The 26,607-nt window shown below is 40.5% G+C and overlaps 1 protein-coding gene across 1 annotated transcript; it reads right to left on the reverse strand.

Moving 5' to 3' along the window:
* Positions 1 to 762: 762 nt before the first annotated feature.
* LOC140463452 (repulsive guidance molecule A-like) lies at positions 763 to 26,132 on the reverse strand. The gene is made up of 4 exons (XM_072557392.1): positions 25,963 to 26,132; positions 25,577 to 25,679; positions 14,808 to 15,307; positions 763 to 2,564 (listed from the first exon to the last, which is right to left on the reverse strand). Exons 2-4 carry the CDS (start codon positions 25,659 to 25,661, stop codon positions 1,962 to 1,964), a joined length of 1,188 nt encoding a protein of 395 aa, XP_072413493.1. The 5' UTR covers positions 25,662 to 25,679; positions 25,963 to 26,132; the 3' UTR covers positions 763 to 1,961.
* Positions 26,133 to 26,607: the final 475 nt, after the last annotated feature.

Consider the following 26,607-nt stretch of genomic DNA (forward strand, 5'->3'; position numbering starts at 1 on the left):
TAGTATGTACAATTCTGGTCATCACATTTCCAAAAGGATGTGGATACTTTGGAGAAGGTACAAAGGATGTTACCTGCTAGCTATGAAGACAGGTTGAGTCAATTAGGATTATTTTCATAAGAAAGATGGAGGTTGATGTGGGACCTGATTGAAGTCTACACAATCATGAGAGGTATAGACATGGTGGATAGCAAGAAGCTTTTTCCCAAAGTGGGGTCTCAATTACTCAGGGTCATGAGTTCAAAGTGAGAGGGGAAAAGTTTAAGGGAGAAATGTGTGGAAAGCTCTTTATGCAGAGAGTGGTGGGGGCCTGGAACATATTGCCAGTGGAGGTGATAGAGGCAGGAATGATAGCATCATTTAAGATGTATCTAGACAGATCCATGGAAGGGCACGGAGCTGAAGGATACAGACCCTTAGAAAATAGGTGACAGATTTAGATATAGGATATGGATCGGTGCAGGTTTGGAGGGCCAAAGAGCCTGTTCCTGAACTGTAATTTTCTTTGTTCTTATTCTTTGTTCTTTGTTATAGATTGTGCTGGAGTACAATTCTGCTGCTGCTGCTGATGCTTCTTAGATCCCCAGTGTTGAGTTGCTGTATCTGTTTGAATTCTATCCCATTTAGCACAGTGATGGTGCCAGATAACAAGATGAACATAATTCTCAATGTGAAAGTGGGACTTCATCTCCAAAAAGACTTTGCAATGGTCACTCTAACTCATACTGTCATGGACAGATGCAGATTGGCAAGGATAAGGGCAGGTATGTTTTTCCCTCTTGTTATTCCCTCACCCCCTGCCACAGACCCAGTTTAGCAGCTAAGTCCTTTAGAACCCAGCCAGCTTGATCAGTGATACTGCTGCCGAACAGTGCTGGACATTGAAAGCCTCACCCAGAGTAAACTTTGTGCTCTAACCATCCTCTGGATGTTGTTCAACATGGTGGAGTACCAATTCAATAGCTGAGGGAAGATGGTACATGGTAATAAGCAAGAGGTTTCCTTGCCCATGTTTAACCAGGAACCATGAGACTTCATGCAGTCTAGAGTCAATGCAGAGGACTGCCGGGGCAACTCCCTCCCAACTGTATACCACTGTGTCACTATTTCTGTTGAGTCTGTCCAGCCAGTGAGACAGGACAGGTTCAGGGATGGTAATGGTGGTTTCTGGGACATTGTCTGTAAGATATGATTCTGTGAGTATGACAATGTCAGGCTGCTGCTGACTAGTCTTTTAGACAGCCCTTCCAATTTTGGGACTAGCCCCCAGATGTCAGTAAGGAGGAGTTTGCAGGGTCCACAGTGCTGTTTGTGCCATTGTCTTTTCTCGTGCTTGGGTCGATATGTGGTGAACCATCTGGTTTCATTTCTTTGAGATTTTGTAGCGATTGGTGCAACTGAATGGCTTGCTAGGACATTCCAAAAGGCAACTGAGAGTCAACCACACTGCTATGGGTCTGGAGTCGCATGTAACCCAGACCAGGTGAGGATGACAGAGCTCCTTCCCTGAACTGGATGGGCTTTTCTGAAAATCAACAATGATTTCATGGTCATCAATAGATTCTTAATTCCAGATTTTTTAATTGAATTCAAATTCCACCATCTGCCATGTCAGGATTCAAACTTGGGTCCTCAGAACATTACCTCAGTTTCAGGATTGCCTAGTGTGTCTGAATGTTAACAGTTTGGGCTATATGCATTTCTATATGAGATAATAATTTTAAAAATGGAGCAACGGTTAAGTATTTTATTATTTTGGAAAGTCTTCTGCATTTGGAAGAGGCTGCACCACTGAATTATTTATTTTAGGTTGACGTCAAAAATAGTTGAATAAAATGAGAAGGGGGTAACTTCAGGACTGGGTTTGTGGTTTCCACTGAGTACTCAGTGTGAGGGAACAGCAATGCATTCAGATTGGTCATTAGCTCTCTTTTAAGTCTCCAGACACAACAGAAAGTTGCTTAATGCAGAAACACTATCCATAGTAGAGAAGCCAAAAGAAACAAGCAGCAGTCAGTTGGCCTGCCAGCCACACTGTTCCTAAAAGCATGAAATGTCTCCTTATCAGGGTGCAAAATTTTGGCATCTTCCACAGCTCTGAATGTTGCTAATGACACATTGGGATTACCAGTCACCAGGATATCGAAGACACAACATTCAAAATAGATGTCTTCCACCTGCAGCTTCTCTTTGCATTTGGCTTTGGCCCCTTCTTCATTGTCAATGGGGGGGTTCAAGGGAAGTCTTTCTGTGAAAGGACAGCCTGATACACAGAGCTGCTGATCCTGCTCCTCTGTATGTGAGCTTGCTACTTCCTCAGGCATGAGGATGGCAAAGCCCAGATGCTGCCCAACCTGGCGCACTAACAGAGTTGTACCAATGTAACTCGCCTGGATTTCCACATGGCCAGCATCAGAGTTTTCTTTGATCACAAGACTGTTGGCCCCATTTCTATCACCACCATTTACAGATCCATCTACAAATGCAGCTGGAATATTGTCAATTTCAGCTTGATACACTTTCTGGTCAATGCATTCCTTGGAATTCTTGAAAATAGCAGTAACCTGAAAATCAGTGAGAAAGAAATCATTAATCTCTGATTATTACAATCTGCATCACTTACATTTTATGAATTACTCAGATTCTCACACCCTCTCATTCTGTCACACTTCACTCTGTAGCCCTCCACTTTTATTACTGGTCACTCATTTGTAGTCTATTCCTCACTCTCTATTGATTTTACAATCTCTCTACTCTTTCCATTGAGTATTTTTTGCTTATGCTCTATTCCCTTTTCCCTCCCTGGCACTCAAAGTTTGTCACTCACTCAACATTCCTCATGCCTTTTCATTTCTCTAATTTTCTGCTTTTTCCATTTTGACTTTACTCATAAATGTTCTGTGTCTCTTGCTCACACTCACTGTTCCTTACTTTCACACAATCTACTTGCCTTTCACTTGCTGTCAACTTATCTACTGTCTATTGATCATTCAATTTTCCTTCCAACTCACTTTGTTCTGATTTTGTCTTCCTTCATTTTCATTCCTCATTCATTGTCTGCTCTTTGTCACTTCTTACATTTTAAATACTGTCTTAATTACTCATACTGCTCTTTATTCACTCACCCTTGAGGTGAACTTAAGGTAGGATTTAAATGGTTAGCCTGACTTCAGTTGCTTCAGGCCTGAGTGATTTTAAATCTTGTTTTTAAAATCATGTCTTTCACTTTTTTTTGTAAAATGTCCCCACTCAAAAGTTGCTGCCAGTTGCGTATTCAATTTCCCAGGCTCCAAAAGCATAGGTGATCAGGTGAGGTAGGAGGAGATTATAGCAGGCAAAGCACAAACACTAAAGTAAGCACAAAGAGCTGCAGTTACTGGAAGTCTGAAATAAAAACAGAGTGCTGAAGAAACACGGCAGGTCTGGCAGCATCTGTTGAGAGTTGGTGTTTCGGATCCAGTGACCCTTTATCGAGCATGACTGCTGACTTCTTCCCCAGCCAAGACTGAAAAGAGTGAAAACGTCATGCTATTGACGTGAACACCTGATTAGCATATGTAATGCAGTGAAACTCACCAGTTTTCAGCTAGTTCCTTCTGTTTGCTCAGTAGGAAAGGTCAAAACTGAACCAACATGATGAATATGGAATGTTGATAAGTGAGTCTCAGAGTGGGTCTAACTGCCCACACATTTGGTTTCAGGCTTACATCCAGGAGAAAAATTGCCATTTCTCTTTTATTCTCTGTTCCTACTCATTCACTGCTGTCTGATTTTCTCCCATTTAACATGGTGACAAGAAAAGCAACAAACAGGAATCATTATCATCTGACTCGTTAATAACTATCAATAACTCCTGATGAACAGTTACATAATTGTCCTATGGACCATTATTGATTCATTTAAAGAATACAACCACCTCACTGTCACAATTGCTCTGTGACCATTAACTCTTTTCAGTTAGTGCACCCTTCCGTTCCTGACAAATTAATAAAATTCCCTTAGTAATTGTCAACATCCTTCATTTACTGAATATTACTGTGCTTCTTTTAGTGACTATTCATAACATTTCCTTACTGTTTATTAATACAATTCTGTTTGCAACATTGTCCTCAGGCTGTTAGTAAAAATCAATCCAATTCTGTTAATGAACATTAAATATTTCCTGGTATTGAATGTTAACACAATCTTATTTTTGCTATTCTTTTAATAAACATTAATGCAATTCCTTCAGTGAATTTTAACATTATTCTTTGGTTGATTGTAAGTACCATTCTTTGAGTAAATGTTTGCATGATTCTTCAGGTGACCGTAAACATGATGTTGTTACTTACCATGATCACTATTCTCTTTGTGATTGCAAATACTATTCCCTAACTGAATATCAACCTTTCCTTAGCGACCATTAACAACAATATTATTAATAAATGTTGACATCATTTTTTTAATTCAGAAAATTGAAGTCATCCAAAACTATGCTGCCATTCAAACTCATACCATGTGCCACTCAGCTTTCACTTCTATGCTCACTAGTTTACAATGGCTCACAATTAAACAACACTTGGATTTTTATCCTTGGTATCCATTGTGTTGATCCTTTCTGTTCTCTCTGATCTCCTGCAGCTTGACAAACCTCCACAATATCAGTTCTGAAAAATAGTAATACCAGGCTTGAAATATTAAATTCTAGCTCTCTTTCTACAGATGCTGCCAGACCTGTTGAGTTTCTCCAGCATTCTCTGTATTTGTTTCAGAGTTCCTGGTTCCACAGTTTTTCTCTTTTAACCCAAAATATCTTCACCATTCCAGTCCTGGCATTTGCACATCCAAATTCTAAATACTCCATCATGCTCAGCCATGTTTACAGCCAACCATCCAAACCACAAGCTCTGAAATTCTCTCTCTAAACCCTTCTTCCTCCAGTAAGTTGTTCCTTAAAACCTACTGCTTGGTCAACCTTTGATTAGTTTACTTCATCCTTCCTTGTGTGGCTCAGAGTCAAAGTTGATAATATCCCTGTTAAGATGACTTATCACATTAAAGGTTCCAAAGAAGGACAGTTTGTTGTTATTTAATGTCAATACCATTCTGCTTGTGACTGTTAACATAAGCCCTTAGGAAATATTAAAGTGAAACTAGTTGAAGCAAATTAAATGTGGCAATCTTTCAGTGAATTCCAATATGTTAACAATGATGAGGCTGCACTACACAATTCAATTCATGGGACACTTGCATCATACAAACTGTTTCGTTGGGATGGTTTGTACCTCAACTTAGCTGAGACCAGTTTTTCGTGAATTGAATATCAAGGGATAACAAATAGGGCTTTAAGCTATAGCAAGGATTAGGGAATGGAAGGGAATTTATAAAATCTTCAGTGAAAAGTTAATGATGCAGAACAGTGCAGCAATTTGTAAAGGTAAGATAAACACTATAGATACTGGAAATCCAAAATGAGATCAAAATAAGATAAGCATCTGTGGAGACATAGTTAATGTTTTGAGTCCAGCATAACTCTTCAGAAATGAAAGATGTTGGAATAATGACAAAGAAGGGCAAAGGGAAAAGATGATGTTGAGGGCCAGTGCAAAGGACAAAAGGGTTGTTCATGGTGGTAAGAGAAAAAGAAAGAGATTAAAAACAGGAAATTAAAGTATGAAGAGGAGAAATAGATCCTCTCTCCTGAGAACAAAATAAACAAGACAAGAGATATTGGGATGGTTGGGATGGTGTAGGAGGAGGAATAAGGAAAACGGAGAACAGACATCATGCAGCAGCTTTGAAGCTGTGGGATTCAAGACTGAGACCTAGAAGTTGTAAAGGACCTAAATGGAAAATGAGGTTCCTTCAATTTGTACTGTACTTCATTGGGATATTGCAGTAGACGTAGGACAGAAATGTTAGCATAAGAGCAAGTTAGTTTATAAGTAGAGAAATGAGAATTTCTGAGCCTGTAGAAAAGTGAAGAGTCAAGAAGAAAACAGGAAAAAAGTTAGTGATAGATTGGAGGTCAGGGAGATTAATTGAATAAAGATTTCATGACAAAGCAACTAGAAAGAGTGATAATGGATATAGTGAAAAGAAAACAATTATTGTGTTCAAATTAATTATTACATTAAAATATTTTAATGCAACATGAAGGGATGAAGAAAGAAACAAAGGCCAATCCAGCAAAACAAAAAGGATAAAGAACACATCGAGCAAGATGGTTGCAGAAGCTGTGATGTCAGTCCAGCAAGCTGTAGTGTGCTGAGGCAAAAGATAAGATGTCGTTCCTCAAGCCTGCACTAACCTGAAGCACTGTAGCAGTTCAAGGATAGAAATGTCAACATCGAAACAATGTATGGAGAATTATATGTCAAGCAACTGGAAACTCAGCATCATGATTGTGAATTGAACATATGTGTTCTACAAAGCAGGCACCCAGTCTGCATTTAGTCTCCCAGTGTAGAGGAGACAGTTATTGTGAACAGCAAATACAGGTACTAACTTGGAAGATGTATGATAAAATCAATGTTTCACTCAGAAGACATATTTAGTAGAAGGTGGAGTGGACAGTAGAAGGAGGATGTGAATAACCAGGTGTTACATCTCCTCTATTTGCCTTCCACTCTTCTTCCAACCTCCTCCCCATTTTCGTGGCACAAAACCCCTATTTTTATATTTTCCTTATTTATATAAATGATTTGTTTGTGAACATAGGAGGTATGGTTAGTAAGATTGGAGGTGTAATGGACAGTTTACCTCAGAGAATGACAGGATCTTGATCAGATGGACCAATGGGCTGAGGAATGGGAGATAGATAATTTAGATAAATGTGAGGTGCTGAATTGTAGAAAGACAAATCAGGATAGGGCTTATACACTTAATGGTAAGGTCCTGGGGAGTGTTGTGAGCAGAGACCTTGGAGTGCAGGTTCATGGTTCCTTGGAAGTGGAGTCTCACTTAGACAGGATTGTGAAGAAGACATTTGATGTACTTGCCTTTATTGGTCAGTCTACTGAGTATGGGAGTTGGGAGGTCATGTTGTGGCTATACAGGATATTGATTAGGTCACTTTTGAAATACTGTGTGCAATTCTGGTCTCCCTGCTATAGGACCACCACTAATCCAGAATCTGGTTTCCAGCATCTGCAGTCATTGTTTTTACCAAACCCAAATGAATCCAGCCCCAAGATGGATTTTACACGTCTGGTCACACTACTCATAGATTCTTACAGACAGTGTGGAGACAAAAGGTTTACTGTGACAATTACCAGCATCCAACATTAGTTCACACTATTAACACACTTCTCACCATCGATAAACCAATTCAACTGATCAAGCACTGAAAGAGAACAGTGACAAAACAATGTCCCAGAGATCCGGTGCAGAGATTTGTAGGCCCTGCAACTAGTATAACTACAGGCCCCTATCTCACATTGAGAGGTATCTAAACATTGAGTGGTATCCAAACAAATGACAGACACAACGAAGGAAAAAAACCACCATAACTGATGACGCTAACCAGAACAAAGACCAACAAAAATTTGAAGCACTGATTAACCTGACCAATGCTTCAAGTCTTCAGACTCACATTGAGGTGAAGACTGCACCTGACAAACCAACAAAAGTAAAGAAAACCAAGTACTTACCCGATAAACCCAATACACACCTAACTGTATCTGCAGACTGAACCCTGACTGAATGGTTGTGCAGCTCGAAATCCTCTAATATGCTTGGGGTATGACAAGCCACATCACCTGCATCAGGTGAATTTCAAAACAGTGTTCGAAGTGGTGAACATAATCCCGAGATCGCAGAGTTCCAACTTAGTTAGTAGAAGGAGGCAGGTGGTATCAGTGTATTGTGATTCAAATATAGTAACTCTAATTAATAGTCTATTTTAAATAATAGTGCATCCCGTACAATACATTATAGTTGTTTTACCCTTTTCTAGCATTGTTGAGTTACCTTTAGTCATATTGTTATGTTACTTTTTTTGTACATAAATAAATGCGGAAATTCTTTTGCCCTCAAAGATTGTCTGCTGCCTTTTCATTCCATCCTGATTAATAGTCCAGTGTTCAGAACCAGGGGTTGGGAGCAATTTGAAGTGCTTAGAAGTCAGGAGTATAACTGAGGGAAAACCATACCCCTACAAGGTATATCCCAGAACTTTGTGGGAAGATGGGAAGTGATTGATGGGCCCCTTGCTGAGATATCTATTTTCAATAGCCATAGGTGAGGTGCTGGAAGACTGGAGGGTGAAGGGTGCCATTATTTGAGAAAGATGGTAAGGATACACCAAGGAATTGTAGACCACTAAGCCTGAAGTTAGTGGTGAGTAAGTTGTTGGAAGGGATTCTGAGATACAGGAGGTACATGTATTTGGAAAGGCGAGGGCTGATTAGGGATAGTCAACATTTGTTTGTGCATGGGAAATCATGTCTCACTAGTTTGATTGAGTTTTTTTGAATAAGTGACAAAGAAAATTGGTGAAGACAGAGTGGTGAACATTGTCTTGTATGGACTTCAGCAAGGCATTTGACAAGGTTCCACATGTAGGCTGGTTGGCAAGGTTAGTTTACATGGTATCCAGAGAGACCTAGCCATTTGAACATAAAATTGGCTTGAAGCAAGGAATTGTTGGTGGAGAGTTGTTTTTCAGACTGGAGGCCTGTGACCAGCAGTGTGCTGAGAGGATCGGTGCTGTGTCTACTGCTTTTTGCCATTTATATAACTTACTTGGATTTGAATATAGGAGAATTGGTTAGTAAGTTTGCAGATAACACTAACATTTTTGGTGTAATGACAGTGAAGAAAATTATCTCAGAGTACAATGGGACCTTGATCATCTGGGTCAATGGGCCAAGAAGTGGTAGATAGAGTTTAATTTAGATAAATGTGAGCGGTACGTTTTGGTAAGGTAAATCAGGGTAGGACTTATACAATTTATGGTATAGTCCAGAGATGGGCACCAAACTAAGACCTTGGAGTGTAAGTTCATAGTTCCTTGAAAGTTAGGTCATAGGTAGATGGGGTAGTAAAGAAGGCATTTGGTACACTTGCCTTTATTGGTCAGTGCATTGAGTATAGGAGTTGGAATGTCACGTTGCAGCTGGAGAAGACATTAGTTAGGTCATTTTTGGAATACTGCATTCAGTTGTGATCTCCTTGCTATAGGAAAGGTGTTAAAATTGAAAGGCCGCAGAAAAGATTTACAAGAATGTTGTTGGAGTTGGATGGTTTAAGTCACAGGGAGAGGGTGGGTAGTCTGGTGCTATTTACCCTAGAGCATTGAGTGATGACCTTGCTGAGGTTTATAAAATGGATAAGATGAATTGCCAAAGTCTTTTTTTCAAAGTATCAGAGTCCAAAACTAGAGGGCATAGGGCTAAGGTGAGAGGGGAAAGATTTAAAAGGGACCTAAGGGAGAGATTTTTCACATAGAGGGTGGTGCATGTAAAGAATGAGCTGCCAGAGGAAGTGGTTCTGGCAGGTACAATTACAATGCTTAAGAGGCATCTGGATTGGTATGTGAATAGGAAGCATTTAGAGGGATATGGGCCAAATGCTGGCAAATGGGACTACACTAATTTAGGATATCTGGTCTGCATGGACAAGTTAGATTGAAGGGTCTGTTTCCATGCTGTACCGTTCTATGACTCTATTACTCAATAACATTGGAATTGATCTTTGAGGCATCCATTAGGCAATGTGAATTTGATTCTCAACAACTATTTGTCTCATGAATGAATTATTAAAAATCTAATTGAATCATGCAGTAGGAGAGGAGGAAGTGTTTACTGCTATTGGGATTATGCAACATTCATATTGTTAATGTCATATTTGAAACCAGCCTGTACACCACTTCAGACACTGCCAGAAAGGAACTGCACTTCTCACTGTGCTGTTCTACCATTATTGCTGAGTAAATGGCCCAGAAAGCGAACCTGGTATCCCTCTTCCCTGATAGGGACCTGGAGATGCTGTGAACAAAGTGTTGGTGAGGAGGGCCTTTTTTCCTACTGACTGGCAAAGGAGGCATGGCAAAAATCTTAGCCAGTCTGTTCTGAGATCGTGACCCAGGTCAGTGTGCTGTCCTGAATGAAAAGCAACATAGAACAGTGCAGGAAAAGGTTGATGCTCTCTGCACTCTGCAATGCTTAGTGCTATCATTTTCTCACTGCTACCTCATGTTCCCAGGTCTAACACTGATCCTAACTCTGCCACAGCACACATATCTCATCAAGGCTCATGCCAGATGAGAGATTATTATGCAAAGTAGGAGCTCATGGTATAGGCATCAGAGACAAGGACAGAAATCAAAGGACTCGGTTCTATTTTCAGCCAAGGCTTCCAGTCCTGCCCTCGCCCACCCCCCCAAAACAGATGTTTGTGCCCTAATGAACATGCAACTCACAGGCCCTAGTCCTGGGAAATGTAGGAGCATAGACAGAAGATTGACTAGATGGTAAAAGAATAGAGAAAATGTTTAAATTGATATTTTCCTGAGTGGTAGAAGGGTGTATGGCTAGGATCTGTGCTGGGGTTCAGCATTTACAATTAACATCAGTGGCTTAGATAAGGGGAGTGAAAGCACAGTAGCTAAATCAACATGATGCAAAGATAAATAGGAAAGTATGTTAAGAAGGTGATTTAAGGAAGTTCCAGGCAGATATAGGTGGGTTCAGTGAAGGGCAAAAATCAGGCTGGTGGAGCACAACATGGAAAAATGCGAAAATGTTCATTTTTGCAGGAAGAATAAAAAACAAAATGTTACTTCAATGGAGAACAGCTGTAGAATTCCAAAGTATGAAAAGATTTAGAAGTTCCAGTTCATTAGTCAGAAAACATTGGCTTTTGATGTCAAAAAGGGAAATGGAATACTATTCTCATTTGAGAGGAATTGAAGATTAAAGTAAGGATGTTATGCTTCAGTTATACTTGTCTTAGTAACATCACAACTTAATGGAATATGATGTACACTCTTAGGTCTCCTTACTTTTAAGGTTCAGGCAATGTTTACTAGACAGATGCCCAGAATTAACAGGTTGTCAAATGAAGAAAGCTTTTTCACACCAGAATTTAAAAGAATGAGGGGTGGCTTGATTTAAATATATAAAGTCCTGAATGGTCTTGATAAGGTGGATATGGAAATAATCATTCCTCCCATGGGAGAACCCAGGACAAGAGACAACTGTTTAAAAAAATAGAGATCACCTTTACCAGACAGAGCTAAGAGTTGATTTTTTCTTAATGGATTATATAATTTTGGAACCCTTTGCCTCAGAAAGTGGTAGAGGCAGTTTCTTTAAAATATTTTAAGACAGATGTATTCTCACTAGACATAGGAATCAGAACGCCATAAGACCATAAAACATAGGAGCAGAAATTAAGCCATTTGGCCCATCAAATCTGCTCTGCCATTCAATAATGGCTGATAAGATTTTAAACCCCATTTTCCCACTTCCTCCCTGTAACCTTTGATATCCCTTGGCATTCAAGAACTTATCTATCTCTGTTTTAAATATACTCAATGACCTGGCCTCCACAGCATTCAGTGGCAATGAATTCCACAGATTCACTACTTTCCGGCTGAAGAGGTTTCTCTTTATCTCCATTCTAAAACGTCTTCCCTTTAATCCAAGGCTGCACCCTCAAGTCCTCATCTCTCCTGCCCAATGGGAACACCTTTCCAACATCCACTCTGTTCAGGCCACTCAGTATTCTGTAAGTTTCAATCAGATCCCTCCTCATCCTTTTAAACTCCATTGAGTATAGTCCCAGAGTCCTCAAACATTCCTCGTACGTTAAGACTTTCATTCCTGGGATCATTGTCTGAAACCTCTGGACACACTCCAGGACCAATACATCTTTCCTAAGGAATAGGGTTCAAAATTGCTCACAATACAAGTTATCAGGGTTAGATAAGAATTTGGAATTCAAAATGCAAACAAACCCACCACAATCATATTAAATGGTGGAGCACTCTCAAATAGCTGAACAGAAATTTAGAAATGTACAAACTCGTAGCATAGTTGGGCCATTTGAAAATTGCTCAGAATTGACACACCACTCCAGTTGAAGCTAAACCAGCATTTTATAAAGAGCACCATAAATTCCTCACTTTTGAACTCTATGCCTCTGGTTTAAAAGCGCAAGATCTTGCATGACCTTTAAAACCATTTTCTCAAATGGTTGAGAAAGATGCCTGCCCTGGCATCTTCAACAACTTTTGCATATAAAACTCCCCACGTCCTGTGATGGAACATCCTATGAAAAATTATATTCTTCATTTTATTTTTTTTTAATTCATTCACAAGTCATGGACATCACCAGCCAGGCCAGCATTTATTGCTCATCCCAAATTGTTGTGAGTCTGCAGCCACACCATAGGCCAGACCACATGAGGATGGCAGTTTTCTTGCGTCAAGGAGATTATTGCACCAGATGGTTTTTCCAACAATCGATAATGGATTCATCGTCACCATTAGATTCTCAATTCCAATTTTTTGCTAGATTCAAATTCCACCATCGACTGTGGTGTGATTAAAACTTGGGTTCCCAGAACATTTCCTGGGTCTCTGTCCAGCAAATTGCCTTCTCTTTTTTTATAATATTTACTATATTCTCCTCCTTTAGGGGACAAATATAAAATACTCATTTAATAATTCAGTCGTGTGTCTTTTCTCCATTTGTGAATCTTGTTTAGGTCCTAAATCAAACCCAGTCTTTCTTTCATCATCCTTTTATCATATATTTGTTTGTTTGTAGAAGACATTGATTATTTCTTCTGAAAAAGGGTGACTAGACATGAAATGTTAACTCCACTGATGCTTTGTCTCCACTGTTTTTTCAGCAATTTCTGTTTTTGTTTCCTTTTTTTATTAGCTACCAGTCTGTTCTCACATCCTCCCTTTGCTGGTTTATTAGTTATTCATTTCCCTTTCATATTCAAGCTTACCAGTGACACAAAGCTCGATGGCAAAGGAGGCTGTGAGAAGGACAAGTGAGAAGATTGCAAAAGGGATAGATATACGTTAATAAAAGCAAAATATTGAGGATGATGGAAATCTGAAATAAAAACAAATTGCTGGAGAAACCTCTTTGAAATGAAGCAGATTCATTGGACTTGAAGTGTTAGCTCTGCGTTTCTCTATAGATGTTCTCTTTGAAATGAAGCAGATTCATTGGATTCAAAACATTAGCTCAGTTTCTCTCTACACAGATGTTGCCAGACCTGCTGAGTTTCTCCAGCACCTTCAGTTTTATAACAAATATGGGTTAAATGATTAGGTAATAACATGGCAAATAGAATATAATGTAGATAAATATGAGATTAGTCACTTTGGTACTATTTTAAATATTGCTGTTCAGAGGGATTTGATTATCTTCTACACAAAATTGAGGAAGTTAACAGGTGTAGCAAGCAGTTGGGAAAACACATGCTATTGCAAGAGAGCTTAAGTACTTTGGGTTTTGGTGAGCCCAAACCTGGAATACTGTGAACAGTTTTGGTCTCAGTAGGTAAAGAAGAATACGCTTGACTTAGACACAGTGCAACATAAGCTAATAATCAGAGGATTGTCCTGTGAGGAGATATGAAGTAGAACAGACCATATTCTGTAGAATAGAAGAATGCGAGGGCAAACAAATAAAATTATATTCCCCCATCTGAAGAGACTAGAATTAGATCCATTGACTCAAGATATGTGGGTTAGCCATTTATTACTTAAATGAGGAAAAATTCCTTCACTCAAAAGGCTGTAAAATCTTTTGAATTCACCACCTCAAGGAATGTAAATGAAATGTAGAAGAATAGAAAACAAGAGCAGGAGTAGGTTATTTGGCCCATTGAGCTTTCTCCACCATTCAATATGATCATGACTACTCATCTAATCATTACTTTTACATCCCTGAACTTTGATTCCTTTCACCTTAAGAACTGTATCTAACTCCAACTTGAAAATAATCATTGTTTTCATAGAATCTGTACAGTGTAGAAACAGGCCCTTCAGCCCAACAAATCCACACCGACTCTCTGAAAAGTAACCCACCTGGACCCATTCCCTACATTTTACACCTGAGCAAGATGGGCAATTTAGCATAGCCAATTTAACTAAACTGCATATCTTTGGATTGTGGGAAGAAACCAGAACACCTGAAGGAAACACACACAGGCACAGGGGGAGTGTGCAAACTCCACACAGACAGTCACCTGAGGCTGGAAGTGAACCCAAGTCCCTCATGCTATAAGGCAGCAATGCTAACCACTGAGCCACCACGCCACCCCAACCACTTTCTGTAGCAGAGAATTCCACAGGCTCACCACCATTTGAGTGAAGAAATTTTTCCTCATCTCAGTCCTAAATGGTCTATCCTGTCTTCATCTCAGCCCTAAATGGCAATAAAGTACAGGATTACGGTGAAGAGTGTACAATAATGTGACAATAAAATCTAAATCTAAATCTGTATCCTTAGACTTTAACTCCTTATTCTAGACTCCCAGGTCATTGGGAATATCCTTCCTGCATTTACCTTATCTCGTCCTGTCAGAAATATATTGGTTCGTATGTGGTCCCTCTCATTCTTAACTTGAGTGAAAATAGTCCTAATCGATCCTTCATGATGTTTGATCATTTAGTATCAAAGGCTTTTGGGTTTTTATGAAAGTAGGAATATGGGGAGTTAAACAAAAAAGTGGAGTTGTGGTCAAAGGTTAACAATGATCTTTTTGAATGGCAGAAAAGATTTAAAGAGTCATATAGCTTAATCCTGCTTATATTTCTTTTGCCCTTCTGTTTAAAATACCCCGCAATCATTACCTTACTGATTGTTGATATATTCTGATGTGGTGAGATAGGCACATTAGTCATTTGCACAGAGAGGTAATTATTGTCAATCACTGGCCATGCACCCTGAACTCGACATGTGTGAAAATCATTGTAAAACGTCCTGATGTGGAGATTCCCAAAGACATCACAGTGCAGATAAGTGGGTTTCTGGCGTTGTTTAAAGTAAAAGCTCTTTTCATATTTGCAGGTGTCTGGCAGGTGTAAATTCTCCTGATTTTCTGCTGGGACACGGGGATGAGGTAGTGAAACTGCCCCTTCCTTGGAGCAATTATGCTGAATCATTAAGTCCTCAATTCCTTGTACAGCAGAATGGTATACCAGGTCACCACGGCAGAACCAAGCAGTTCGTTGGGTACAGAGTGAGTAAGATCGTAAGGCAATACAATAATCCTCATTCAAAGAATCGTCAAGGTGATTTGTGGCAAAAAGATATTCAGAGTTGCATCGAAGAATTCTGCATTGCGACAACACTGTAAATGATATAATGGGTTAAAATCCTTCATAACAATACAGCAATGTTCAGTTGGGTATGTTAACAAATAATACCATCACAAATACATCATGACTATTGGTAGAAATCAAAGTTCAGATCATTGGTATACCATGACTAAGGCCAAAAATAACAATGTGACAGTAACAGTTGAACAGAAGATAAAATAATAAATAACACCACAAGAACACTATAACTGATAACAAACTCCACATGTACAAAGTGACTGAGGATAAAATCAGTAATAACATCACAGGTACACTGGAACTGAGGGTAAAGTTCTTAATACCATCACAGGTACATTGAGATGAGGAAAATCATTGCTAAATCCACTGGCACAATGAGACAGAGGGTAAATTCACAAATACACCACAGGTACACAGGAACTGAGGATAAAATCTCTAATAAAATCAGAGGTCATTGAATCATAGAAATATACAGCATGGAAACAACTCATCCATGCCAACCAGATATCCCAACCCAATCTACTCCGACCTGCCAGCACCTGGCCCATATCCCTCCAAACCCTTCCTATTCATCTACCCATCCAAATGCCTTTTAAATGTTGCAATTGTAGTAGCCTTCACCACTTCCTCTGGCAGCTCATTCTATACACATACCACCCTGAGTGAAAAAGGTTGTCCCTTAGGTCCCTTTTACATCTTTCCCCTCTCACCCTAAACCTGTCCCCTCTAGTTCTAGACTCCAAGCCAGGGAAAAGACTTTGCCTATTTATCCCATCCAAACCCCTCATGACTTTATAAACCTCTATAAGGTCACCCCTCAACCTCAGATGCTCCAGGGAAAACAGCCCCAGCCTATTCAACCTCTCCTATAGCTCAAATCCTCCAAGCCTGGCAACATCCTTGTAAGTATTTTCTGAACCCTTTCAAGTTTTACAACATCTTTCCAATAGGAAGGAGACCGGAATTGCATGCAATATTCCAACAGCGCCAATTCCAATGTTCTATACAGTCGCAACATGACCTCCCAACTCCTGTACCTAATACTCTGACCAATAAAGGAAAGCATACCTAATGCCTTCTTCACTGTCCTATCTACCTGCGACTCGACTTTCAAAGAATAATGAACCTGCACTCCAAGGTCTCTTTGTTCAGCAACACGCCAGAGGACCTTACCATTAAGTATATAAACCCTGCCCTGATTTGCCTTTCCAAAATGCAGCACGTCACATTTATCTAAATTAAACTCCATCTGCTACTTCTCAGCCCATTGGCCCATCTGATCAAGATCCCGTTGTAATCTCGGGTAACCTTCTTCGCTATCCACTACGCCTCCAATTTTGGTGTCATCTGCAAACTTACTAACTATATACCTTTTTTGCTCACATCCAAATCATTTATATAAATGACAAAGTAGTGGACCCAGCACCGATCCTTGTGGCACTCCACTGGTTACAGACCTCCAGACTGAAAAACAACCCTCCATCATCACCCTCTGTCTTCTACCTTTAAGCCAGTTCTGTATCCAGTGGGAATGAGGATAAAATCACTATTAAAAACACAGGTACATTGGAACTGAGGTTAAATCATTAATAACACCGCAGGTACAAAGTTAAAAATCACATCACCAGGTTATAGTCCAACAGGTTTAATTGGAAGCACACTAGTTTTCAGAGCATCGCTCCTTCATCAGATGATAGTGGAGAGCTCAATCCTAACACACAGAATTTATAGCAAAAATTTACAGTGTGATGTAACTGAAATTATACATTGAAAAATTGATTGTCTTTCATCTGTTTGAATACCATAATAGTTTCACTTCTTTCATGTGTAAATCACAAAACCTTTTTTTAAAAAGTTGCATTCTCAGGTTAGCTGTTAACAATGGTGATAGCTAGAAAATATGTTGAAGGTGTTAGCCCCCTGTGTTCTCTGTCTGTGCCATGATGTTTAGATTGATTCTAATCTAAAAAGTGAGATAATGGAGTTCTACATGAATTCATGCAGTTTTTGAGCAAAGTACAACGTAACCCTGCAAGTACAAATTCACCCCACAAAATATATGTGTAGTGAGTGTACAGGTGTGTGTGTGTGTGTGTGAGAGAGAGATGCAATGATGGTCATCTGTAATGTGACATGAACCCAAGGTCCCGCTTGAGGCCCTCCCTATGGGTACCAAACTTAGCTATCAGCCTCTGCTTGGCCACTTTTCTCTGCTACCTGTCCTGAAGTCCGCCTTGGAGCGTGGTCATCCGAAGGTCCTAGATCGACTGTCCTGGACTATTGAAGTATTCCCCACCTGGGAGGGAACATTCCTGTCTGTTGATTGTTGTGCAGTGCCCATTCATCCGTTGTCGTAGCCTTTGCTCGGTTTCCCCAATGTACCATGCCTCTGGGCATCATTGCCTGCGACGTATAAGATAGACAACATTGTCTGAGTCACATGAGTATCTGCCATGTACAAGGTCGGAGGTGTCCCCACGCGTAATGGTGGTATCTATGTCCACAGTCTGACACATCTTGCAGCGCCTACCGTGACAGGGTTGTATGGAGTTGTCCTGACAGCCAGGCAGCTTGTTACGAACAATGATCTGTTTAAGGTTTGGCGGTTGTTTAAAGGCAAGTAGTGGAGGTGTGGGGAAGGTCTTGGTGAGGTGCTCATCCTCATTGATAATGTGTTGCAGGTCACGAAGAACATGACGTAGTTTTTCAGCTCCTGGGAAATACTGAACAACGAAGGGTACCCTGTCGGTTGCAGCACGTGTCTGTCTCCTGAGGAGGTCATTACGGTTCCATGCTGTGGCTCGTCGGAACTGGCGGTCAATGAGTTGGGCATCGTACCCTGTTCTTGTGAGGGCATCCCTGAGTACTTCCAGGTGTCCGTCACGTTCCTCCTCATCTGAGCAGATCCTGTGTACATGTAGGATTTATCCATAGAGGATGGCTAAATTAAGTTTTTTTGGGTGGAAGCTGGAGAAGCTTTGTGAGGTTGTCTGTGGGTTTCCAGTAGAGTGTGGTGCTGAAGTGTCCATCCTTGATGGAGGTGCATGTGTCCAAGAACGAGACAGATAGTCAAGAGTAGTCTATGGTGAGTTTGATGGTGGGATGAAACTTGTTGATGTCACTGTCTAGTTTTATCAGTGACTCCTCACCATGGGTCCAGATGAAGAAAATGTCGTCAATGTACCTGGTGTATAATGTTGGTTGGAGATCCTGCATAGAGAAGAAGTCTTGTTCGAACCTGTGAATAAAGATGTTGGCATATTGGGATGCAAATTTGGTCCCCATGGCTGTTCAATGTGTCTGGATGAAGAACTGGTTGTCAAAGGTGAAGACGTTATGATCAAGGATAAAGCGGATGAGTTGTAGGATGGTGTTTGGAGATTGGCATTTGTTGATATTGAGTACTTTGTGATTTAAACATGAAAGTGAAACTATCATGGTATTCAAATAGATGAAAGACTTAACAGACAATCAATTTTTCAATGTAAATCTTTGCGATAAATTCTGTGTGTTAGGATTGAGCCCTCTATTTAGATTAGATTAGATTAGATTAGATTACTTACAGTGTGGAAACAGGCCCTTCGGCCCAACAAGTCCACACCGCCCCGCCGAAGCGCAACCCACCCATACCCCTACATCTACCCCTTACCTAACACTACGGACAATTTAGCATGGCCAATCCACCTGACCTGCACATCTTTGGACTGTGGGAGGAAACCGGAGCACCCGGAGGAAACCCACGCAGACACGGGGAGAACGTGCAAACTCCGCACAGTCAGTCGCCTGAGGCGGGAATTGAACCCGGGTTTCAGGCGCTGTGAGGCAGCAGTGCTAACCACTGTGCCACCGTGCCGCCCTCTATGGGGGGGATGACTTACCAGGGGAAAGCAGTGGGCACGTGCTGCTCAGAAAGGAAGGGGGAAGAGGTGTAGAGCAGTAGTCATTGGGGACTCAATAGTTAGGGGGACAGATAGGAGATTCTGTGGGGACAAGAAAGACTCATGGTTGGTGTGTTGCCTCCCGGGTGCCATGGTCCGTGATGTCTCTGATCATGTTTTTGGAATCCTTCAGGGGGAGGGAGAGCAGCCTCAAGTCGTGGTCCACATTGGCACCAACGACATAGGTCGGAAGAGAGATCGGGACTTGAGGCAGAAATTCAGGGAGTTAGGATGGAAGCTTAGAGCTAGGACAAACAGAGTTGTTTTCTCTGGTTTGCTGCCTGTGCCACGTGCTAGTGAGGTGAGGAATAGGGAGAGAAAGGAGTTGAACAAGTGGCTACAGAGGTGGTGCAGGAGGGAGGGTTTCAGGTTTTTGGATAATTGGAGCTCTTTCTGGGGTAGGTGGGACCTCTACAAGCAGGATGGTCTTCATTTAACCAGAGGGGTACCAATATCCTGGGTGGAAAATTCACTAAAACTATTAAGGTGGATTTAAACTAATAAAGCAGGGGGATGGGAACCAAAATTGTAGGACAGGTACAGAAGAGGATGAGAATAGGGAGTTCCTAAATCAAGTATCTGACACTGACAAGCGAGAACCTGGTTTGAAGTGTGTGTACTTCAACGCGAGGAGCATCTGAAATAAAGTGGGTGAACTGGCAGTGTAGGTTGGCACCTGGGACTTCGATGTTGTGGCCATTACGGAAACTTGGATAGAGCAGGGACAGGAATGGCTGTTGCAGGTTCCGGGATTCAGATGTTTGAGTAAGAACAGAGAAGATGTTAAAAGAGGGGGAGGTGTGGCATTGTTGATCAGGGACAATATTACAGTTGTAGAAAGGATGTTTGGGGACTCGTTAACTGAGGTAGTATGGACTGAGGTTAGAAACAGGAAAGGAGAAGTCATCATGCTGGGAGTTTTCTATAGGCCTCCGAATAGACCCAGAGATGTAGAGGAAAGGTAGCAACGATGACTCTCAATAGGAGTGAGAGAGGCAGGGTAGTTGTCATGGGGGACTTCAACTATTCAAATATTGACTGGGATCACTACAGTAAGAGTACTATAGATGGGTCAGTTTTTGTCCAGTGTGTGCAGGAGGGCTTCCTGACAGGCCAACAAGGGGCGAAGCCACTTTAGATTTAGTACTGGGTAACGAGCCTGGCCAGGTGTTAGATTTGGAAGTAGGTGAGCACTTTGGAGACAGCGATCACAATTCTGTCAGGCTTATTTTAGTGATAGAAAGGGATAGGTGTACTCCACTGAGCAAGAGTTATAGCTGAGGGAAGGGAAATTATGATGTAATTAGGAAAGATTTAGGAAGCGTAGAATGGGGAAGGAAACTGCAGGAGATGAGCACGTTAAAAATGTGGAGCCTATTCAAAGGAAAAGCTCTTGTGTGTCCTAGATACATATGTACCTGTCAGGCAGGGAGGAATATATAGAACACGTGAGCCGTGGTTTACTAAGGAAGTGGAATCCCTTGTCAAGAAGAAGAAGGCGGCTTATGTTAGGACAAAATGTGAAAACTCAGTTAGGGTGCTTGAGGGTTACAAGGAAGTCAGGAAAGACCTAAAAAGAGAGCTCAGAAGAGCCAGGAGGGGACATGAGAAGTTGTTGGCAGATAGGATCAGAGTTAACCCTAAGGCTTTCCATAGGTATGTCAGGAATAAAAGAATGACAAGAGTTAAATTAGGGCCAATCAAGGATAATAGTGGGAAGTTGTGTGTGGAGTCAGACGAGATAGGGGAAGCACTAAATAAATATTTTTCGACAGTGTTCACTATAGAAAACGAAAATGTTGGTGAGGAAGATACAGAGGTACTTGCATCTAGACTAGAAGAGATTGAGGTTCACAAGAAAGAGGTATTAGAAATACTGCAGAGTGTGAAAATAGACAAGTCTCCTGGGCCGGATGGGATCTATCCTAGGATCCTCTGGGAAGCAAGGGAAGAGATTGCCGAGCCTTTGGCATTGATCTTCAAATCATCATTGTCTACAGGAATAGTGCCTGAGGACTGGAGGATAGCAAATGTGGTTCCCTTGTTCAAAAAGGGTAGTAGAGATAACCCTGGTAATTACAGACCAGTGAGTCTCACTTCAGTTGTTGGTAAAGTGTTGGAAAAGGTTAAGAGATAGGATTTATAACCATCTAGAAAAGAATAATCTGATCAGGGACAGTCAGCATGGTTTTGTGAAGGGTAGGTCATGCCTAACGAATCTTATTGAGTTTTTTGACAAAGTGACCAAACAGGTAGATGAGAGTAAACCAGTTGATGTGGTGTATATGGATTTCAGCAAGGCGTTCGATAAGGTTCCCCACAGTAGGCTATTATACAAAATGCGGAGGAATGGGATTGTGGGAGACATAGCAGTTTGGATCAGTAATTGGCTTGCTGAAAAAAAACAGAGGGTTATAGTTGATGGAACACGTTCATCTTGGTGTCCACTTACTAGCGGCATACCGCAAGGGTCGGTGTTGGGTCCACTGCTGTTCATCATTTTTATAAATGACCTGGATGAGGACTTAGAAGGGTGGATTAGTAAATTTGCGGACGACACTGAGGTCGGTGGAGTTGTGGATAATGACGAAGGATGTAGTAGGTTGCAGATAGGATGCAGAGCTAGGCTAGAGGTGGCAAATAGAGTTTAATGTGGACAAGTGTGAGGTGATACACTTTGGACGGAGTAATCGGATTGCAAAGTACTGGGGCTAATGGTAGGATTCTTGGGAGTGCAGATGAGCAGAGAGATCTCTGTATCCTTGTACACAGATCCCTAAAAGTTGCCACCCAGATTGACAGGGTTGTTAAGAAGGCATACAGTGTTTTGGCCTCTATTAATCGAGGGATTGAGTTCTGGAACCAGGAGGTTATGCTGCAGCTGTACAAAGCTCTGGTACGGCCACACTTGGAACATTGTGTACAGTTCTGGTCACCGCATTATAAGAAGGATGTGGAAACTTTGGAAAGGGTGCAATGGAGATTTACTAGAATGTTGCCTGGTATGGAAGGAATGTCTTACAAGGAAAGGCTGAGGGCCTTGAGGCTGTTCTCGTTAGAGAGAAGAAGGTTGAAAGATGATTTAATAGAGACATACAAGATAATCAGAGGGTTAGATAGGGTGGACAGGGAGAGCCTTTTTCCAAGTACAGGGAAGGCAAACACGAGGGGACACAACTTTAAAGTGAGGGGAGATAGGTATAAGACAGATGTCAGAGGTAGTTTATTTACTCAGTGTAGTAAGTGTATGGAATGCTTTGCCTGCATCAGTAGTAGATTCGCCAAGTTTAAGTGCATTTAAGTCGTCATTGGACAGGCAAATGGATGTACATGGAATAGTGTAGGTGGGATGGGCTTCAGATTAGTATGGCAGGGCGGCGCAACATCGAGGGCCAAACGGCCTGTATTGCACTATAATGTTCTATGTTATATGTTCAAATAAGGTCACAAGTGCAATGCAATTGAGGGTAAACTTGTGAATAACATTACAAATACAATGGAACTGAGGGTAACTCATTAATAACATTACAGTTACAATGAAACAGAGGATAAAATCATTAATAATATCACAAATAGACTGCCATATTTTCTATTAACTCAAATTGTGGGCATTACAAGCAAGGCTAGTATTAACTATCTGTATCATGAATCGCCTTTGAGGGGGAGATAGTGAGCTGGTTTCTGAGTAGCTTGCTTGTCCATTTCAGGGGCAGTTAAGAACCAACCACATTGATTTAAGTCTAGAGTCACATGGAGGCCAGGCTAGTTAAGGATATAACATACCAATGCACTGGAGCCTCGTCAAAAAAGGTTTACTAGACTAATACCTGGAATTAGAGGACTTTCTGATGAAGAAAGGTTGGAAAGGCTAGGCTTATATTCAATGGAGTTGAGAAGAGTAGAAGGTGACTCGATTTATAAGATCATAGGGATCTTTATAGGCTGGATGTAGAGAGAATGTTTCCTCTTATGGAAGAATCCATTATGAGGGACATTGCTTAAAAATCAGGGGAGTCCATTTAAAACAGAAATTAGGCGAATTGGTTTTCTCAGGAGGGACACAAATCTTTGGAATTCTCTTGAACATTTTTAATGCAGATATATATATGGATTTTTGTGAAAGATTATCAAAAGAAGGGGGGAATACAGAACTGATTAGCCATGATTTTCTTGAATGGATCAGGTCAAGAGGCTCGAAGGCCTACTCTAGCTCCTAATTTGCTTGTTTTTATTTCCTTCCCTAAAACATATTACTGAACTTGACATGTTTTTATGATGATCTGGTAATTTTGTGGTCACTGTTTACCAGTCACCATAAATTGTTCTTTGGATGTAAGTATCACTGACTAGGTCAGCATTTAGTGCTCATCCTTAATTGCCTTTGAGCAGGTAAACTGCCTTCTTGAAACTGCTGCAGTTCTTGTGGGATAGGTACCCCCCCACAATGCTTTGAATGATGAGTGATATTTTTCCGTCAGCATTTTCACTAATAACACAGCAGGTATATCGGGATTGAACCCAAAAAAATCACATGTACACGAGAGCTAGGTTAAAAAAAGACATTAATAACTGAAAAGGCAAACTGTAACTGTCAAGAAAATCATTAATAAACATTAGAAGTAGGACTGAGGGTAAATCATTAATGATATTGCAAATACTCTCACTCCATTTCAACCTTTCTCGAGCCTTCCCATCTTCTTTCAAAATAACTGCATCCAATGTTTTTCTGAACATTGCACTCCTGTCTGGTCATTTTATTGCTTCTCCCTTCCTATTTACTTCATGCCTGCAACAAATTTCATTCAATCTTATGAATTAGAAGCAAGAGTAGGCCATTTAGCCCCACCCACCTGTTCAGCAAGATCATATCTGATCTGACTGTAACCTTAAAAATGCATTCCTGTCTATCCCTGATAATCTTTCAACCCCTTGTTTACTATAAATGTAGCTACCGGTGCCTTTGATATTGAAGGACTTTGCTTCCACTGTATTTTCATCAAGAGTTCCATGTAACCCCTCATTTGTAAACGGTAGTCCATAGCTCTAAACCCACCCATAACAGGACACATCCTCTCCACATTTACCCTGTAAAAATCCCTCAGGATCTTGCACGTTTCAATTAAGTTGCCTTTACTTTTCTAAAGTCCAGCATATTCAACGCGTCCAACCTAACCTATCCAAGGTCACCTTGTAAAGAAAGCTTCTCATTCCAGATATTAGTCTAGCATTACTGAATCACAGAATTGTTACAGAACAGAATGTGGCCATTCAGCCCATCATGCCTGCACTGGTTCTATTACTTAGTGCCAATGTGCTGACTTTCCCATATGCATACACCACTTTTTTATCCAAATAGTCAACCAATGCTCTCTTAAATGCCTCAATTGAACATGTCTGTACACACTTCCAGGCAATGCTTTCCATACCCTGTGTGAAAAAGATTTTTCTCACATCAATCTTACTTCACTTGAATATTATTTTAAATCCATGCCCTTTCATTCTTTTTGCTTTTATGAGTGAGAATAGCTTTTCCTTTGTAAATTGTCTTTGAATTGCCTCCTACACATTTAACTATTGTGACTAGCATTGTAAAACTGCTGAAGTCTGTGCAAAGTATGATTTTGTGTGGTGAGTGCCCAGAGCATGGTGTCAGCCAAGATTTAGTTTATAGTATGCTTGCCTTGGAGTCACAGGCTTCTGACTTCAAGATTAATTTCAAAGTCCAAGCACAAAAATTAAGGCAAACATTCCAATCTGGTATTGAGGTTGTGCTGTGTTGTAGAAGGTGAAAGATGTCAAACCAAAGGGTAGATTTGATAAAAGATACCATGATATTCTTTCAGAAAAGAATGAGGGAGTTTCCGAGCCAATGTTCCTCAAGCAACATCACAAAAACACAAAAATGTGACCAGATTGCAGGAGTTTATTGGGTGCATACTGATTGCTACATTTCCTAAACTACAAAAATGACCGCAGTTCAGAAATACCTAATTGACTGTGAAGATTGTCGAAACAACCAATGGTCATAAAAAGCACAATATAAATGCCAACCTTTCTTTAAAGAAATCTGTAGGATATAAAGATCCACATCTTCGTACTAATACTTACACAAACTCATTAAAGTCAAGGTTTTCGGTGTCCAATTGAGTAACAGTGACATACAGTATTTACATCCTTCATAAATTTTATTTGTATTGCAATCAAGTTGTAGATAGAACATAACATATCCATAAATGTACTTGCATGTGGATCATCATAAGTGTGTGCATGTGTATGCACATGTAAACAAACACAATTACAAATCATTCTAAAAGGTACACTGTCAATCATAATTAAGATATTTACCTGTGTTACAGAAATAAAAGATCAGCACGATCATGAATACAATACTTGGCAGTCGCTGTGAAGTACAGGAGCTGAATGTCTCCATAATTTTCAAACTGTACCACTAAATATAGATCAAAGAACAAGGTTTATAAGTCATTGCATCCACATTCCAACCATACACCATCGTTGTTACACATGCTTCCCAAGCACTGTTACCGATGGTCAGACATTTGTCCCCCTACACTGGCCACTCCTGCACCACCATTACACCCCACACTGTCTCCCTCAAGCTAAATGACTACGCCTCACAATCCATTCAAAATGCTAGGCTATTTCGATCCGCAGTGGATGCATCAGCGAACTGACCATCACATGTAAATATATCAGAATAATTTTGTACTCACAATCTGATTGGATGTTTATTCCTTTGCGGTATTTGATCCTTTCTCATTTTATAGATTTGCTAATTTTGATTGTGTGGCTGCCCAATTGGTGTCTTCATTCACCTTTAAACAATTATCTAAAAATTTCAGATGCTGTTAAAACTTTGTGTCTGACTCAGTGATTCAGCACTGCCTGACTGACTGTACTCCATGTATCTCTGGACTTTATATGTTTGCAGAAAGTGAAATGTCTCTTTCTGTGTAAATATGCAGAATAGATAATAATTAATCTGTAATATAGTTTTCATGATTGCAAAAGAAAAGTGAAGCATCCAAGATCTGCAGTGCCAAACAGTAACAAATCTGAAAAACAGAGAAAAGTTTCGCTAAGTTAGCAAATATTAGACCTGAATCTAGCTTGCATTTAAAACTGAAAGCAATAAAAGGAATCCAACCAGGTCTTATTTTAATTCATTCACAAGATCTGGGTACCACTGGCTGGGCCAGCATTTATTGCCCATCCCTAATTGCCCTTAACCTGAGTCACCTGTTTGACCATATTAGAGGGCAGTTAAGAGTTAACCACATTTCTGTGGGTCTAGACTCACATGTAGGCCATACTAGGTAAGGACGGCATATTTGCTTCCTAAAGAACATTGGTGAAAC

This window comes from Chiloscyllium punctatum, chromosome 3 (assembly GCF_047496795.1).
Source record: "Chiloscyllium punctatum isolate Juve2018m chromosome 3, sChiPun1.3, whole genome shotgun sequence".
NCBI classification, from domain to species: domain Eukaryota; kingdom Metazoa; phylum Chordata; class Chondrichthyes; order Orectolobiformes; family Hemiscylliidae; genus Chiloscyllium; species Chiloscyllium punctatum.